This window comes from Dendropsophus ebraccatus, chromosome 10, assembly GCF_027789765.1.
Source record: "Dendropsophus ebraccatus isolate aDenEbr1 chromosome 10, aDenEbr1.pat, whole genome shotgun sequence".
Lineage (NCBI taxonomy): Eukaryota > Metazoa > Chordata > Amphibia > Anura > Hylidae > Dendropsophus > Dendropsophus ebraccatus.
The window spans coordinates 90652497-90672451 of NC_091463.1; the positions used below are offsets into that span (position 1 = coordinate 90652497).

Genomic DNA, 19955 nt, shown 5'->3' on the forward strand with positions numbered 1-19955 from the left:
ATTGTTACTCCTGAATATAGGCAACATACCACTTATTCCAAACATATTCCTTTCGGAATGAAAGGATGGAATAAAGTGGCCAAAGTATGTGACAGAAATGCCACATATACCTCACATATACCTTTACCATGAACCATTCCCTGAATTAGAGGATAAGGATAAAAGGTCTGTGATACCTGCAGTGGTGTTGTCATGGTGGTGGTCTGTGCTGCGGGCCACCGCTGCTGATGTGACTGCTCTTCCCGTTGTCTGTTACGGGTAGATGCCAGACCTTACTTGCAGGGGCCCAGCACCGCCATCTCTTCAGCCCTGCAAGTCAACTCACGGCGCCACTCCCCTGCTCCTCTTTTCCGCCGCTTACATGCACATCAGATCAGTTAAATTTAAAGGGCCAATGTGTGTTCCTGCCTATGTGTCTCCAGCTGCCTCTGCTAGCAAGCCAAGACAGGGGTAGCTACCAGGGGGTCGTCTACCGAAGCAGATCCAACCCACCTTGTAACGGGCTCTGGTAAGGACCAGCGACCCCTTAGACTCTGCTCCCCGGTGTTTCTTACACCATCACTAACAGCGTTTCAGGGGATCCACCACTCCAGTTGTTACAGGTGTTTTTTATATCACCTGCCTGAGTATCAGTCCTGCAATCTGTCAGCGCTATAATATACTAAGAACTTAAGTGCCAAGAAGATGTGGCCATACTACAGCATGGGTTCTTATGTTTTAATACGTGGTTGGTTTCACTCAGGCAGCGTTTTTAAAAAAACAAATTCCATAAAATATTGTTGTCAAGGTACAGCCGACGTGTAAAGAATACAAACAGGTATAACATTGCATGAACTATACAATGTATGTGTCCGCCAGTTGAATAACTTGGCTGTAATTTTGCCATTGAGCATATTCACTCATTTTATAATACTAAACTAATACAAATAGCTCTATAGACTGCAACATTTTTTTATTTCTTGACTTTTGCTTCTATGCTTTCTTTTTATTAAAAAAAAACCCTTAAAATACAATATATTGTTACAGTAGAAAAACTAAGGCCTCATTCACATGTTTCGTAAATTTGTCCGTATTTTAGGGCCCATTCATTTCTATTGGGCGTCTTTCACACTATTCTATTTCTGTTTTATGGATCTGCAATCCGTGCCGCATAGGATATGTCCTAGTACAGGCTGTTACTGCGGGTTAGCCAATAGAAGTCCATGGATACCTGAATTTATCTATAACCAACCCATTTTTTTACAGATCTGCAAAAAATACGAATGATGGATGCACTGCAGATGTTTTTTTTGTTGTTGTTGTTGGATTAAGGATAAGGATTGCGGACATAGTATATGGTCCTGCAAAAATTACTGAACATATGAATTAGGCCATACTCTGCTGTACAAGAAACCACATAAGCAAATAGGGATATTGCACATCTTTCTGTCTCGGAAAGACTGTGCGCCAAAGAGGGCAATTTCTCTAGCAAGCAGCATGGTGGACATTTGAAGCTGATGCATTCATGGATTATCTGTGCATTGGCACACACTGGCTAGGCTAAATAAGGTAAGCATACAGCATAACTTTCTAGATCAGTAAAAGTCCATAGTCCATAGTAGTCCTGAGACATATAGGGTGGAATTTTTAAAATGTTCCTAAAAGTCCCCATTTGGTGGCATTCTCATTTGTCTGAGTTGCGCTGCCAGGGCCAGGACTTAAATGTTCTGACTTTGGCTTTTCAAATGTTGGCAGGTATCATTGTCAACCAATGTATTAAAAAGTCTGTTTTCAGGCCACAAGGGATTACATGAAGTTGGGTAATAAGGTAGGAATGAGCTAGCTAGTTACAGGTAGTAAGAAGCAAGCCTGGGTCATGTAATCTGTGAGTCTGTCTGCCTACTTCTACTCTATGCTTGAAAGATGGATGAAGGCTTTCTTCTCATCTCTCACACCTAAAAAGCTCTGGGCAGCTGACCCTTTTGAAAATATCACTGCTAGTACCTGAATGTACACAGTTCTGCCTCCTGAATGTTATACGCTGCTCCTTTTCTCATCATCATCATCATTATTATGTTCATAAGCAGCAGAGCACAATGTAGTGAGGAGCAGTTGCTGTGCTGTGATTGGCCAGACAAGTAGGAAAAGGAAAGTGCCTGTGTGAGTACTGCTAACAAAAGGAAGTGTCTGTGTGAGCACTGCTGACAAAAGGAAGTGTCTGTGTGAGCACTGCTGACAAAAGGAAGTGCCTGTGTGAGTACTGCTGACAAAAAGAAGTGCCTGTGTGAGTACTGCTGACAAAAGGAAGTGCCTGTGTGAGTACTGCTAACAAAAGGAAGTGCCTGTGTGAGTACTGCTGACAAAAGGAAGTGCCTGTGTGAGTACTGCTGACAAAAAGAAGTGCCTGTGTGAGTACTGCTGACAAAAGGAAGTGCCTGTGTGAGTACTGCTGACAAAAAGAAGTGCCTGTGTGAGTACTGCTGACAAAAGGAAGTGCCTTTGTACGTACTGCTGACAAAAGGAAGTGCCTGTGTGAGTGCTGCTGACAAACAACCCAGCTCTAGTCCTGCCTCCTAAAAAAGAGACAATGAGAAATGGTGCACCATGGAGGGGACTCTACAGGGCTCAATGACAGCATCGAGGGTGCAAAAATAAGCTTGTCACCACTCTGAAGGGTTACTCTTACAAAACCTTGCAGGTTTTTGAAAATCCAGGCATGGATTAAGACACAGATTTACAAAAATCCAGCCTTCTCCTTATTGCTGACTTAACGTCTCTATTCTTTAAACTATAAATCAGTGGGTTTAACACAGGGACAGCAGCCGTATTAAATAGAGAGAAGAGCTTTTTGGAATTTAATGACCCATATGAGTTGGGAGTCAAGTACTGACAGATAAATGTCACATAGAGAAGACTGACCACGGTCAGATGAGAGGAACAGGTGTAAAAGGCCTTTTGCTTTCCCTTTCTGGAATGGATTTTCATCATGGCTGATATAATAAAACCGTACGGAATTAACGTGAGCACAAATGGTAGTAAAGTAATAATAAAAAGTCCTTGGATGAAGACCACCATCTCCAAGACCGAGGTATCATTACAGATTATTTTTATAAGAGGTATGATGTCACAGAAGAAGTGGTTGACCTCGTTGGATGTAAAGCATGAGAAACCTGAGAAGATGACAGTTGGAGCAAGGACTTGGGCACAACCCACCAAGTAGCAGCAAGAACATAGCAAACCACAAAGTTTATGGTCCATGATGACATGGTAACGTAGAGGGTTACAGATGGCCACATATCTATCGTAGCTCATAGCAGCCAAAATTAAAAGTTCATGGCCAATTAAAGAAGCAAAGATGTACATCTGGATAATACAGGCCAAATATGACACAGTGTTATCACCAGTTATGAAGGTCAGAAGGACCTTATGTAAGGTGATGGTGGTAGAGGAGAAGTCCACGATGGACAGATTGGCCAAGAAGAAATACATGGGGGTTTGGAGATGACGGTCTACACAGATCAGTAGAAAAATTGTCCCATTGCCACAAACTGTGATAAGGTAAATGAGAAGAACCAAAAGGAAGATGGGAGCCTGGAGCTCTGGGACATCTGCAATCCCTTTAATGATGAAGTACTCCATCGATGTTTGGTTTGTAGAATTCAAAAACATGACTTATTCATTAATCTGCAAAAAAAAATAATTGTATTATTCCAGTCCGGAGTTTTCGAGATTGCAACCCCTTTAATGACAAACAATAAGCTTACCGTGCCACTTCCCTTCAGTTCTTGTTCATAGAAACATTCATGTTCTTGATCAGTGGTGGTCTTAGAGGATAGATCCCCATCAATCAGTGATGGCATGCTGTAGCACTAATAATATTACAAATACCCTTGAAACTGATGTGAAACACTAAAAAGTAAAGGGTGACTGGTCACTATGGGCGAACAAGCCAAGTTTTACTGCCCGATAGTTTTGATGAAGCCCACTGTATGCTGTAGAAATTTTTTTTACGTCAAAGAGCCCTTTAAAGGCCGTACCACAAATTGAAAAATTTTACAATCTACAACTGCCCAACTATGTAACCCCTTTAAGTCTACAGTTACATCACTAGGCTAGGCTGTCATGGTGACAATGGAAAAGTACTAATATAAAGGTAATATAAAGGCCTTGTCACAATAGTGATACTAAGCATGAGGGCCTTGTTTTCAAATTTAGACATAAATTCTTTTTCCTATGAACTTTTTCCTATGATGAACTATTAAAAATAACAAAAAGTATAAAGGCTTCAACGTTCAGACAAACAAGCCCATGTAAGATCCATAATGCCCATGTAAGATCCCATGCCATAACATATTCATATCCTACATTCTTGGGTGGTCCTAGAGCTAGAACCCACAGATATAGTCCAGGATTATTTTGCATTTGCTCCAGTGTCCCTATCTGTTCTTATACCCAAAAGGTTGCCCCTTGTACAGATACCTCATGCCTGCCAGCGGGTGGTGGGGTAAATGCTAGTTAAAACCTTAGGCCTAGTCTACCCGGAGTATTCCTGTATGATCAGGATTATACCTACACGGAGGCAGAGCTAGCAAGAGCAGTGCCTAAGGATGGCCAGTGACTCACCAAAGAGCTGAAATACTCTAAAACATTGCATTATTTTTTCCTTAATAATTACGTACATAGCTACTGGGTTCAGAGGGAGAAGTTACACTTAGACCCTGGTGTCTAGAGAGCCCTAATAGTCTATTTGCCACATAAAACGCCATACTTACCCTAACAACCTTTCCCTTTGGTTATCCGGATATAATGGGATTTTTAGTTTTACAACAACTGGAGAGCTACAGGTTGGGGATCATTACCTTAGAGGGTATTGAATATGAAAAATACAGATGTTACAGCCAGAAAAGATCAGAAGACAGGACTTACCTTGGCTACCTGCTCATCTCCAGTCGCCTGTTCCTGTCTATTAAGCTGCTTCCTTAGGTCCTGAATGTCTTATAGAAAATCTCAGAATCCCGAAATACATTATCACTCTTCTGATGGACTATGGAGAAATGCATTTATTCTCAATCTTCTGCTCAATGTTATTACTATATTGTTTTTATAACTATTATTGTTTATTATTGCCTCTATTATAATTGCTGTGGTATGACGTTATACTCTATAGAAAATAACAATTAACCTGTGTTCTTGGATTCCTACACCCGCTATGGTTTATATACACAGTATCTCTACCGTACAATTGATCTCTGGGGATCACCCCTCGGGGGCTTTATAGTAATTAAATATCAGGAAAACACAAACATATCAACAAAAGGTCCCTGGAAACTTCCCATCTCTCTTCAGAGACATCGCCGGTTCCATAATGACATCAATAATTAGATTCCAAGGTTTATTTTCGGAGATAGAGATGTATCGTATATATCAAATGATATTATTAAGATCTGTACATAGTCAGTGCCCACTTGTTCACCACAAAATGTGAAGAATACATGTAAAGATAGCTGCATCTTCAGGATATTAAAAGATAAATCTTTATTGCAAATACATTTTTTATATTACAATATGTGATGCAATAGACATAATAAACGATATTAGGCCAAAACATTATAAAAGACATGATGAAAAACAAACAAGCATAAAAAAATAAATAAATAAACTGAATAACATGCAAATCATCAGACCAAGGCCTATGCGATATCTTTCAGGACAGTACCTTTGCGGAGCTTGGTGTGCCCCTCGGCCTATGCCGTGCGGCCGAGAAGGCGCTGATTTTCTTTGTTTTGTGTTCATTGCCCAGTCTGAACACTGGCCTGTGTCTGTCTGGATGTTCAGCCAACCCGCTTGCTGTGTGGTCTGGCAATCTTAACACTGCTGCCAGTTCTGGCCCACAGGGAATTCTGCTTGGATGCAATGTTTTTCTGGTTCCCTATAAGTGTTTCGCTGAGGCTCACTTTCCTGCCGGCTATTGAGCTTTGCTCCTAGCTAGCATTTGTACATTGAATATATTCTGCTTGGACTTCTGGTTTCTGATCCTTGCTATTCGCCTGTTTACCCTTTGTGTGTTGCCTGTCCCAATCTTCTTGTCTGACTTTGAGTCTGCTTTAGCTTTTGCTATTCAGTGCCTCTGCAACCTGGACTATTGGACTTGATTTATTGTGTTCTTTTCTGTCTTGGGTACCACCTGTTTAGTGTAGGGACCATCATCCAGTTACCCACTGCTATCTAGGGCAGTGTGAGGTAAGCAGGCAAGGACACCAATGAGGTGCTAGCCAGGGATCACTTGTCTGTGTTTCTGTTCATACCAATTGTTTATAGCAATATCAGAGCAATAATGAGAATGTTTTACTGCCCTCTAGTGGTGGGGAGACACCGCCATTGGGGATATTTGTGTTTTGTGGAAGGAGCTACAGGAGTTAATGGTGTTTGTGACAATCTATATGTGCTTGAGAGGAAGTTTTCCCTCCAGCAAATTTTCAATTTTCCCTCCATTTCTGGCAAATCCTGTGCTGAGCTACCTCAGAGACTGCTCTCCAACAATAGGAAGCTCCTTTGCAGTCTGTAAGTAGAGGTGGAGAGGGCCATGTGCTCAGATTAGTGGAGATCAGGGAAGTTCCAGTTCCAAGTCAAGTTAGTTTGCTATTCAGGCCAAGTTGAAGTGGTCAAGTGCATGCTGTATTTCTATTTTTTGCAAATCCCTGAAAACCAGGCTATGGCCTGCTAAAGCTCCCAGTTGTTAACTAACACAGACGAGCGACCGAACCCTGTCCACACTGAGGAGATTATTGCTCACAAGTTTGTCTCAAGTCCTACCAGACTGCACAAGGACTTATCTGAAATGGTTAGAGAAGTTGCTACATGCCGAGGTGCCTCACCGTCTCTTGCTTGCCTTCTTCTGCAGGTTGAAATGTTGCATCTGCCCAGTCATTCAAACCTGGGGCCTGACTAGTACTGTAGGATATCTCCTTATGTCTGGTGAGTATGGGGTATTCTTATCTATTTGAGATGAGCACAACTCGAGCATATTCAAGTCCAAGTCCATATTCGTTCACCATTTGAATACCGGTGACTGAACAACTTGGATGCAGCACTAGGGATTCCTGGAATATATTGATACAGCCATAGGTTATCCTTAAGTCTGCCACATTATAGAGTGGCTACTAGGGACACCTATAACGTCATGTGTTGGGAGAGGTAATTACGACTCTAAGCCCCATGACAAGTGCTGCAGCGGACATCTCTCTCTTGCATACAACACATTGCACCCCTTTACCACAGTAAACTATCAAAAGTGAACCTTATTGTCATTTATATTTGATCATCAATATACAAGTGGTTTATTTAATATAAATAAAATATTCCAACCTTTCAAAATTAATGGAAATGTATACTAATGGAAATGCATGTATGGCTATATTACCACAGTGTAGTTTGAGGCCCAATTGTCCAAACCACAGGTAGAGTTTGGCCAGAAAAGGGAGTGGGAGAACACAGATGGTGAAACCTGAACTTATTCCCCCACTGTCCATTCTTACTTGCCTCTGACAGCCCTAATTGACTTTGGGCAACTAGGAAACTGACAAGACAAACTGACAAGGAATATTCAATAGGCCAGGGTCAAAACCAAGTGGGCAACAAGGTACAAAATCAGGATCCAAAAAAATAATCAGGGAACAGAGCCGAGGTCAGGATAAGCCAAAGTCGAAGACAGACAATACAAGATTTGTAAGCACGTTTCAAAGAAGACTAATAGCTGGCAAAGGGTTAAGTGACTGAGGAAGTATACGTGGGGTATAGTCTAGTCTAGTGATGGTGTATGTGCATTATATGGAACACAAAATGTAACACAAGTAAATAGTAATAATAATATTTCCATTATTTATGGAGCGCCAACTCATTTCTCAACATCTTACATTTTGTCTTCAAGTCAATGATATGTACCTCTGTAACTCCACTATTAAAAACTATGAGTTATTTCATGTCCTATGGGTGGGGACGAGTTAGTTGAAGGCGGACAACCTCTTTAAACTTATTGCAGCCAAAATAAAAAATAGTGTGACGTTAAGCGAGAACCTAAGGTCTGATAGACATCATCTACACAGACTTGTATTATTAATGAGGTCTTCAGAGTTTCCCCCCAGGCGTCTTCTTATTGTGCTTTGACTGTGTAGATCAGATCATCTGTTTTCTAGATTCTTCTCCTCATAAGCCACCTTCTCAGGGCAGACTTCACATCCTTGTTTTTTAGGCTGTAGATCAGTGGATTTAGCATTGGTACCGCAGCTGTGTTAAAAAATGAGAAAAACTTTTTATCTGAAGAGTTAACGGTAACTGGTAATATGTACTGGCAGGTGAGAATGACGTAGAGGATTATCACTACTGTCAGATGCGAGGAGCATGTGTAGAACGCTTTTCGCCTCCCAGTACTAGTTGGGATCTTGATTATGGCTGAAATGATGAAACCATAGGGTATAAATGTCAAAATAAAGGGCAGGAGGGTGGACAGTACCAGTCCTTCAGTGAGGTTCAAGATCTCCAGTATTGAGGTGTCACTGCAGGTCAACCTTTTAATGGACACAATGTCACAGAAAAAGTGGTCAATGTGGTTGGACACATAACAGGTAAAACCTGATACTATAACAACCGGAGGAATGACCTGCAAAAAACCCAACACCCAACAGCAAGAAGCTAAAAGAACACAAATTTCCCTTGTCATGACTGAATGATAACGCAAAGGTTTACAGACGGCCACATACCGGTCATAACTCATTGCCGACAGGATGAAAAGTTCATGGCCCATAATGGAGGCAAAGAGGTACATTTGGGTGATACAACCATTGAAGGAAATTGCATAATTTCCTGAGATAAAGATAAAGAGAACTTTATGAAGAGAAATAGTTGATGAAGACATGTCTACGATGGACAAGTTGGCCAGAAAAAAATACATGGGAGTGTGGAGACGATGATCTAAACAGACTAATAGGAGAATAGTCATGTTACCACCAAGAGTTACAAGATATATCAAGAGAACCAGGAGGAATATTGGAAGTTGCAATTCTGGTATATCTGTTATCCCTTTAATAATAAAGTAGGCCACCATAGTCTCATTTGAAGGATTTAGATTCATAGCCAAGTTTTTACAAATCTGAAAAAGAGGCAAATACAATTTTGTATTTTTTTGTTGGGTTTGTTTTCATCCATTATTGCCTATCAACAGCTAACAACTATTTGGCAAAATTAAAATGACTAAACGTCACCGGGACATCAATGGATTTTAAGTGGCTCCATTTGTAGAGACCCCAGTAGCATCCCCCTTTCACGATACAAGCCCTAGAGTCAGAGCCACTGCACAATACAGACCCCAGAATCAGACCCAGGTGTAACACCAACCCCAAAGAAATAGCAAAAGGCAAGAAAAAAATCAGCTCACCCAAAGTCCTTAACCTGTATGTGGCAACCCCATGGTGGAGCACGAGATGAAGACGGGCCGAATCCCATCAGAGAACAGCAGTCCAAATGTGCAAATAGCAAAGGTAAATCCAGCTCCAACCAGTGCGCCCGGCAATCGGGGCTGCGGGAGCACGATCGGGGCTGCCGGGGGAGGGGGCATCGGGCAGGCGTGGGGACGATCGGGGCTGCCGGGCGGGCGTTTGAGGCTGCGGGGGGGGGGGGGGGGCCGGGCGATCGGGGCTGCCGGGGCTGCAGGATGTGTTAAGGAGGCTGCTGGCTGAAGCATATACTTTACCTGGTCCCCGCTCCGGCTTGCTGAAGACAGCGGGAACCGCCGGAGCCAGGATAAGGTAAAGTATACGCTCCGGCCGGGGGGTTAAAAGGGTGGGCTGCAGACAAACTCGCAGCAGGGATGTTCATCCCTGCTGCGATTTTGTCTGCCATTGACTACACAGGGACGGGATACGCAGCGAGTTTCACTGTGTATACTCCGTGAGAAACTCGCTGCGTATACGTCCTGTGTGTTTGTACCCTAAAAGTTAGCTAATGCTAGACATCCCCTTTAACCCCATCAGAATCCAATGACATGACCTGAATGGGGCTGTAAATGCAAGGCATCCCAGTAATAAAGGCAAACCCACGTGTGCAAATATGAATTTCTCCTCAACATTGTGCAAATCCTAATTGGTAGTTGTAGTTAGAAATCTATAGAAATATATAACAGATAGTGAGTATGGTCCCACTTCACTACTCATTGGCTAGTCACATCCGGCAGCGATATATATTAACTGAAGGCTTCACTTACTTTTCCCTCTGCACTGTGGATGTTTACTCAATGCATTCAAGAAAATGGTGTAACAGTTTGTTTTTGACAAGTTAAGTCACATTTGAGTACAGTTTTGACCAACATATGAATAAGACCAACTTTTATTAGTCATCAGTGAAAAAATCCAGATAATTCCTCTTCTTGTAACAGAATTTGCACATTCTGTATGAAAAAAAACACAGTTGTCAACATTTCATAACTTTCTATTTACTGATTTTAAAAGGAGACTGAAATACAATAAAACCACACAAAATTTACATAAATACCTGAATAAATTATAATTTTTATTTTTAACAATATTTTTAAAAACAATTCCAAAGTTTTTGGACTAACTAATGTTCTGTCTCCTGATCTCGTGATCTGTGTTAAGAATCACCCAGCTTCCTAAGCTTCTTTACAGCTAAAAATTAATTTCCAGTTCTCCAGATCTACATATTTGCTGGTCCATGGAATGCAATGTGACTAGTCCAGTAATGGCTGTACTTTGTAAAGGTGGCCATACATTGACAATGAACTTACCATGCCACTTCCCCTTAGTTCCTGGTTCCTGGAGACCAGTGGGGGTCTTAGAGGATGGACCCCCACCAATCAGTCATGTTCTAGCAACTAATAATAGTGGAAAATACCCTTGAACCTGTGAAACAATTACAACTGTTAGGTGAATGGTCACTGTGGAACCCAACGCCTTTTTCCTGTCCGTTGCCCACTAAACATTAGAAAGTTTTTGAATTTAGAGATCCCCTTTAAATGATGTGGCAGAAACTGAAACATTGTTCAATCTACAATTGCCCCAAATATTTAACCCTTTTAAGTCCACAGCTCCTAAAAATTTTGAAACTTTACTCGGCAAATTTATTTGCCAAATAAAGTTTCAAGATTTTTAGGAGCTGTGAACTTAAATGTCTTCAATTTGGATTACACAGGTTACGGCCCGCAATATTGATCCCACACGCTCCACGCCAGGAGAGCAACTAACATATGGGAATATACTGCAGACGGTGAGCTACCAATGTAGCAAGGATCTGAAATACTGTAAATCTAAGTCTTTGTATATTTTGCCCTAAAAAATCAGTGACATAGCCAAGTGGCAAGGCTCAGGGACCAGTTACATTTAGACCCTTGAATCCAAAAAAACTTAATGGCCCATTCCCCATATATGTCATTAGTATTAATAGGAGAGGATGGTGGGAGGACCATTTTACCGATTCTTACTGAAGACACCAAGATGAACCATGATGTTGACAATCTGAACAATTTCATTGTCATACAAACATTTTTAATGTCTTTACAGAAGAGATCCCCGACTTGTGATTTCCAGTTCTTGCCAAATTACGACTCCTATCATCAGGATGGGAGTGGGGCAGCAGCTAGAGAGTCACAGGTTGGGGGTCATGGCCTTGGAGAATATTGTATGTGATATGTAATACAGATGTTACAGCCAGGATCAGTAGACAGGACTTACCTCCGCTACCTGATCAGCTCCGTCCACCTGTTCTTGTCTATTCAGCTGCTTCATCAGGTCCTAAATGTCTTTTGGAAAGTCTCATGAAATCCAGGAAATCCACAAAGCCAGACATGTCATGGACTATTATTTCATGGACTATAGAGAAATGCATTTATTCTCAATATTTGGCTCAATAGTATAACTATATTGTTTGCATAACTATTGCAGTATATTATTGCCTCTATTATAATAATTGCTGTAGTATCACGTTATACTCTATAGAATATAACAATTAACCTGTGTTCCTGTATTCCTACACCCTCCGGCCAACTAAGGTTTATATACACTGTATCTCTACCGTATAATTGATCTCTGGGGATCGCCCTTCGGGGGCTTTGTAGTAATTAAATATCAGGAAAACACAAACATGTCAACAAAAGGTCCCCGGAAAGTTCCCATCACTCTGCAGAGACATCGCTGGTTCCAGAGATAATGACATCAATAATTAGATTCCAAGGTTACTATTTAGGGAGTATACAGTTACATAATATTATATCAAATGATATTATTGGGAGAGCTAATAATCTGTATGTAAAAAATGTGAAAGATACAGGAAAAGATGGCTGCATCTCCAGGATAGGAAAATAATTTTTTTTGTAAATACATTTTTAGATTACAATACTGTAATGTGATGGGACAGATGCAAAGTATTAAGAAAAACAGGCAAGGATTAACCCTTTAAGGACCAACCCCAAAATGACCCAGTGGACCACGCAAATTTTCACTTTTGCGCTTTTGTTTTTTCCTCCTCCCTTTCTAAGAGCTCTAGCACTTTCAGTTTTCTATGTACAGGGCCATGTGGGGGCTTGTTGTTTAGAGGATTAGTTGTACTTTGTAATGGCGTCTTTCATTCTACCATAACATGTATGATGGAATCCCAAAAATATTATTTATGAAAATATAAACTGGTGAAATTGTAAAAAAAGAATGCAATATGGTAACCTTTGGGGGGTTGCTGTGTCTACGTAATACACTATATGGTAAAAGTGACATGATACCATTATTCTATAGGTCAGCCCGAACACAACCATATGCAGGTTTACACAGATTCTCTAATGTTATTATTTTTTTTAATGAAATCCTTTTTTTTTTGCAATTAATTATTAATAAAATGGGCCTATAGTGACGCTTATAACGGTTTTATTTTTTCACCTATGGGGCTGTATGGGGTGTCATTTTTTCCACCATAATCTCTAGTTTTTATTAACACCATATGTGGGAAGATCGGGCGTTTTGATCACTTTTTATAAATTTTTTAAAATATATAATGTAACAAAAAATCGACAATCCGCGCACTTTTTTCCCTCTTTTCGTCTACGACATTCGCCGTTAGTGATGACACGTGTTATACAGTATTTTAATATATCGGACAATTACGCATGCTACGGTATATTATATGTTTATTTATTTTTATGTGTTTTATTTATATAATGGGAAAGGGGGGTGATTTTAACTTTTATTAGGGGAGGGGTTTTGGGGTAGTGTAATAATGATTTTTAATTTTATTTTATTTACACATTTTAAGTCCCTTTCGGGGACTTGTACATTCATCTATAACATTATCTACACTGTTCACTGCTATGCCATAGGCATAGGTGATCTGCTCATTGAGTCTGCCTGTGAAGGCTCAGTGAGCAGATCGCCGATCGGACCGCACAAAGGCAGGTGAGAGACCTCCGGCGGTCCGTTTCAACAATCAGGACTGCGAGGGTCCAACAGTGTGACTGTTGGGATCCTGATCGGTAAGTGACAGGGGACTCCCCCTGTCACTTACACTTAAATGCCACGGACGTGTCCCAATTGTTTAAGGGGTTAATGATACGCTGCAGCACGATCCTTGCAGCCTGTCATTAACGGTGAGGGCCGGGCTGCCCACTGCAGCGGGTCCCCACCTCCTATGAAGCGCGCTCCACTCCGGTCAAGACGTACTGGTCAGCCCAGGGTCGTCTGGGAACAGACTTCCAGGGAGTACCGGTACGTTCTTTGTCGTCTAGGGGTTAAAAAAAGTGTAAAACCAAACAAATCCCCTCCTCTCAACCCCCACCATCGATAGGTAAAATAGGATCTCATCAAGAAAGTAGTCTCGTATAGGAAAAGACAATTCTACATGGACCAAACTGAATGATGTGGAAATCATCAAACCAAGGCCATAAGTAATGCAATATCAGAGCAATAATAACGACTGTATTACTGCCATCTAGTGGTGGGAAGGCAGCCTTAAGCATATCATGGAACACAGGGGGACATTTATCAAGGGCTTTGCACCTATTTTTCGGTGAATAAGTGTTGGTTTCACCATTTCTGGTCTAAGTGGTATTTATGAACCAGAATTCGATGTGCGAACCATTACAGCTGGAGTCATGGATCCACAGTACCCCCACTAACCATGACAAAGCCGCACCAGGGACTGGCTACTAAGGGGCTGCTGATTTTCACCAGTGCCCACTGCAAGGTGGGAAGGACTTGCTGCGGCAGATGACCCCATGTCTCTACCCCTGGCTGAGCTTGCTAGTGGCGGCAGGCGAGGTGCAGCTAAAGACACATAGCCAGGCTGGAAAACAACAGGACTCATGGCTGGAACCAGGATGGCAGGCACAGGCTGGGACCACTGGCAGCAGGAACCAGGAACAGCAGACACACTGCAGGAACTACGGACAGGGCAGCAATTTATAGGGAGGCCTTTGTGCACATTAACGAACTAGGGACACACTGTCCCTTTAAATCATAGAGAGCCAACCCGCGCATCACCCTAGGAGGCACATGTGCCAGGCAGAACTTATGTTGTGTATTTCTAAAACCATAATGAATTATCAAAGTGAACCTCACTGTGTGACAAATAAATAAAGAGGGCGCCAATCATCAATATACAGCTGGTTTCTAGAAGTTATGTGAAATATATTAACCTGTCAAAATTACTGAAGAAGACAGGACACTTCCTCTGTTAGTCAGACTGGTGATCATATTGCAGTGTCCCAGAACAGCCCTTCTCATGCTCACACTTGTATTATAACCGGTTCTGTTCTGGAAAGCTATGGTCCACTGCAAACTGCATGTATTGTGTCACCCTTCTCAGTATTCAGGTCTGCTATTCCATTCATTTATTGCATGTATATTCAGGTATCAGTGTCTAATGGTATTATGTCGCCCCCTAGTGTTTAAGTATGGTACTTCTCATGTATATTTCTCTGTATATGCCTAATGGTGTGATGATGCAATGGCTGGATGTCACGTGACTGTGCCCTGCCTCCATGGTAACTCCAATGGTCATCAAGCTTTTGGCTGGGGTTACCATGTGACTTCCTGTTTTACCTCAGTCTATCTCGTGCCCCAGAGGGGATAGGGTGTGTTGCTCTGCTGTTCCTGTTCAGTCGAGTCTTGTCCCCCACCTTCAGGAGACAAGTTCTGTGTCTTTCCTCTCCCTGCTAAGAGAGAGGCCTGCGTGTGCTCTGCTGCTCCAGTCCACTGGCTGTGTTCCTGTCTCAAGTCTCAAGATTCTCATCTGGGTGTCATTCAGTCATTCGTCTCATCATCTTCTCTAATCATCAACAGCAAGTATTTCATTCAAGTCTCATTCCACCCAGCATCTCTACTTCAGTTTCACTACTACTCCCATCATTCAGCACGCTACTCTCACAGCTTATTGCAGCATCACCCATTACTCTGCTTTATTCAAGATTGCCTTATTCCCGGTTGCATCCGGAGAGACTGTTGCTACTAGTTACCACCGTTACAATAAATATACAACTACTGTTGTTTCTGAACCTTGGCATTGGTGTGATAATTGGTGCCCTGACTAAGGACAACGAGGAATCGCATGCCCAGTATTCCCGCATGGTCAGGAGCCCGGTTTCCAGCTGTATCACCCTCGTGCTTACACCGTGACAACCCTATACCCTACAGCTGCCCCGGTTCCTGCCCGTTAGCACCATCTACACTGCGGAGTGGCCCCTAGGGGCCAGGGCATTGTAATGTGACCCTCTGACAGTAATGGAATGTATAGATGCAGCTGTGCAGAAATGAGACGGGTGGTGATGTAGGACTACTGACGGGGAACATTACAGATGAGCGAAGCGAATCAAGATTCGCTGAAAAACAAATTCACAAGAAATTGTTAAGAAAATTCACAAAAAACAAAACAAAATGGCGGCCGCACATTCTGTCTCGATCATCACTGGGCGTGAAAAAGGGAAATAAATAAAGAGAGATACAGGGATAGAGAAGAAAGTAGAGGATAGGAGGTTTGATTGTGGGCTGATTGACAAGTCCAGTATGTCCAAACAGGGTACACCTGAGATTACTGGCACTGCACAGCCATCTGCACAGCAACTGCTGGTAAGCGTCTCTGAATGGCTGGACCCAGAAACATTAGATGTTGGACATCTAATGAAGTCATCAGATGTACACCAAGTACCACAAGAGAGAGCAGTGAGGAGGGGAGCAAGGCAGGGGCCTGCTGGTATCCGTAGCATGGGCTCGTACTGGATGGCCACAGAAGAGGAGTTAGAAGTAGAACACTTTGTGCCAGACCATGAGGAGGAGCCTGACAGCAGTAATGAGGAGCCTGGCAGAAGTGAGGAGGAGCCCCGGACAAGTCAGGAGGAGCCCCACAGGGTGGCACCACGGAGGAACCGCTGACTGCGCTCAGAGGTGTGGCAGTTATTCCTTGCATATGATGGAAAAGACAATTCCGTCACCTGGAACATCTGCCAGCAGAAAGTGAGTCGGGACTTGGGTCGAAAGCACCATCATTGGACTGATTGGGAGAAACGTGACACCAGAGAAAATTTAAGTCTCCCCCAAAACCAAGTCCCCAATAAATTCTTCTTCCACTTTGATCCACCTTATATTTTTTAAACATAAAAAGTAAATTTTGTCCTTAAATTATTAATATAGTCCTTAAAAAAATACTCCTACTAAATCAATATATATTTGAAAAACCCAGTGGGAGATTTGTCAAACCGTTGTAAAGTAGAATTGGCTCTGTTGCCCCTAGCAACTTTTTTAGTGTATCCCAATTGACTAGGTTTAAATTTGCATTTTTTGGAAGTTGGATGGCCCTTTCAGCTCAACTGTCAGATTACATTAATTTTACTTAACATGTTGGGAAAAGAAAAAAAAAGTTTGGGGGTCTAAGAATTAGGGGGCTTTCCTTCATTTTTCCAATATTTTAACGAAAAAAAAAAGGAAAGTCCTGCTACAGTTACCTCCTGATAAACCGATGTCCACTGCTTTCCTGGAAAAAAACTGATGTTATGAAACTGTTCCACCGATGTTGACTGCTGTCCATGGTGGAAATTGGCTGATTGACATTTTTTTTAAATTATGATTTTCCAATTTTTAACACTTTTATAAAAACATTGACAAAATTGTCCTTCTTTTATAATCCCAGTACTGTAGCTATAATAGTTTTGCTGTTTTATTAAAATTAAAATTTGAGTTTGACCCAAATTTTGTGAAGCTCGCAAAATGAATTTCCGAAGGCTTTGCTCCTTTCTAATTAATGTGTATGATATGGAAGAAAAACAACAAGCAAATAATAATTCCTTTCTTTATATAGCTCGAACCGCAATACTTTACATTTCATCTTTAGATAAATGATATGAACCCCTAAATAGCTCCACAAAAAAAAAAATGATTACTTTGCCTGTAGCACAATTTCTACTGATGGATCCAAGGTATCCCAAGACTTTTAAGAGAGAAGTGTCATGCCCGCTGAGGCAGTCAGCAGCTATAGAGGGCAGGAGAGATTCTAGATTTTCTGCTGCCTAAGGCAAAACCTGGACTGCAAACCCCCTCCCATGTCCACACTGCCCCAACATCGCCCCCCCAACCCATTGAAAATCATATGCAAGTAAGGCGTGTACAGAAAACCTTCAGCTTATACAGGGGCACAACTAGACATGTCTGGGCTCCATAGCAGACATTTGATTGGGCCCCTCCGTCCCCTGATACGTGGGCAACCTAGCAGCCGCTATAGCTGCTACACTAGTAGTTACGCCCCTGAGCTTATACTGTAACAGTAACTGCAAACACTATTCAGCTCCACAATAGATCACCCTGTTCCAGCACGACCTTCCATCCTTAATGAGGACAAGATAGAAAAAGTTTCAAAGTTTGCAATTCCACCAATGTGTAACTATTTCTTCAATCTTTATTGCTTCTCCGAGAATAAAAGACCCTGACATATACAAGAGTCAATGCAATGTGACTACTCCTGGTGATCTTATTCATGGTCACACTACCATTACACCTTGTGCTCCATATAAAGGGGTGGTGATCACCTATAGTACAGTGATGTGTGAAGCATATACAATACCTGCAAAGTGTATGCAGTCCTGAATTCCTTGCATTCTACGTCTGTGTCCTGCTATTATTTGCAGGTCATGGGGTTAATGAAGTCAGTGTTGTGTAGCAGACAGTATCATTTATGGCCCCTCCATAAAACATGCTGCCCCTACAATCTGCCACCTGAGCTATAAACTCATCTCGCCTCATAGCAGAGAGGGCCCTGATAATGGGGTCCCACCTTGGCCTCTGACCGGTTGAGTTGGCCTGACACGTAACGTCCCAGGTCCCGACTCTTACCTAGAGGAGACTGGGACCAGGGACCAGACAAAAGGACAGTTGACCCCAGTTCTAGAGCCGTGGAGGTAAGTGCATGTCGTTTTGTCACTGACCTCCTCCTCAGCTGTTTTGAATGGGAAACAAAATCTGTACTTAGACCTCTCCTTTAATGTATTTTATTTTAAGTTTCTCAAAGAAAATATGAATACCCTTAAATAGCAAGTGGAGGAGGATGAGTAGCTATATGCACATCATATTAATTTAACTCATTGAAGCCCAAATAAAAAATAATGTTAAGTTGAACAAGCAAGAACCTAAAGGCTGATAGACGTCATTTACAGTCCCCATCATTTTACAGAGTTGCCCCTCATGTTTCCTTGTGGCACTTTGAATATGTACAGTACTATACATAGGATCGGATCATCTCTTTCACACTCTCTAGATTTTGTTTTTTATAAACAATCTCCTCAGGGCAGACTTCACGTCCTTGTTTTTTAGGCTGTAGATCAGTGGATTTAGCATTGGTACAGCTGCTGTGTTAAAAAGTGAGAAAAACTTTTTGTCTGTAGAGTTCACCATGACTGGTAATACGTACTGGCAGGTCAGGGTGATATAGATAATTATCACTACTGTCAGATGTGAGGAGCATGTGTAGAACGCTTTTCGCCTGCCAGAACTAGTTGGGATCTTGATTATGGCTGAAATGATGAAGCCATAGGGTATAAATGTCAAAATAAAGGGCACGATGGTGAAAACTAACAGTCCTTCAGTGAGGTTCAAGATCTCCAGTAGTGATGTGTCACTGCAGGTCATTCTTGCAATGGACATAATGTCACAGAAAAAGTGGTCAATGTGGTTGGTCATATAACAGGTAAAACCTGATACAACAACAACAGGAGGAATGATCAACAAGAAACCCAACACCCAACAGAAAGAAGCCAAAAGAGCACAAATTCCCCAGGTCATGACTGAATGATAACGCAAAGGGTTACAGACAGCCACATACCGGTCATAACTCATTGCCGACAGGATGAAAAGTTTATGGCCCATAATGGCAGCAAAGAGGTACATTTGGGTGATACAACCATTGAAGGAAATTGCATAATTTCCTGAGATGAAGATAAGCGGAACTGTATGTAGAGAAATAGTCGATGAAGACATGTCTACGATGGACAAGTTAGCCAAGAAGAAGTACATGGGAGTGTGGAGACTATGATCTAAACAGACTAGTAGAAGAATAGTCATGTTACCACCAAGAGTTACAAGATATATCAAGAGAACCAGGAGGAATATTGGAAGTTGCAGTTCAGGTACATCTGATATTCCTTTAATAATAAAGTAGTCCACCGTAGTCTGATTTGAAGGATTTAGATGCATAGCCTAGTTTTTGGATCTGAAAAAGAGACAAATGTTGTAACTTTGTATATTTTGTTGAATTCACTTTCATCCATTCTAGCATATGAACTGTCAATCACTAAATCAGGCCTGCATTATTCGGCAGTAGATATGAGCCAATATTAATCAGACCTCGGCACAATCAAGACCCCTGAATCGGACTACTTTCTACAATATGGACCCCAGAATCAAACCCACTTCAAAATACTATGCCAATAGTTAGACCTTAGTATAATA

General features: G+C 41.8%; 3 protein-coding genes across 3 annotated transcripts; all 3 read right to left on the minus strand.

The window, feature by feature from the left end:
* Window positions 1-2700: 2700 nt before the first annotated feature.
* On the minus strand, window positions 2701-3648 carry LOC138766561 (olfactory receptor 8B8-like). Its single transcript, XM_069944152.1, has one exon. The coding sequence runs from the start codon at window positions 3646-3648 to the stop codon at window positions 2701-2703; it is 948 nt and encodes a 315-aa protein (XP_069800253.1).
* Window positions 3649-8167: 4519 nt separating this feature from the next.
* On the minus strand, window positions 8168-9106 carry LOC138766562 (olfactory receptor 6C74-like). Its single transcript, XM_069944153.1, has one exon. It carries the CDS (start codon window positions 9104-9106, stop codon window positions 8168-8170), a length of 939 nt encoding a protein of 312 aa, XP_069800254.1.
* A 9655-nt stretch (window positions 9107-18761) lies between these two features.
* Window positions 18762-19700, minus strand: LOC138766563 (olfactory receptor 6C74-like). Its single transcript, XM_069944154.1, has one exon. The coding sequence runs from the start codon at window positions 19698-19700 to the stop codon at window positions 18762-18764; it is 939 nt and encodes a 312-aa protein (XP_069800255.1).
* Window positions 19701-19955: the final 255 nt, after the last annotated feature.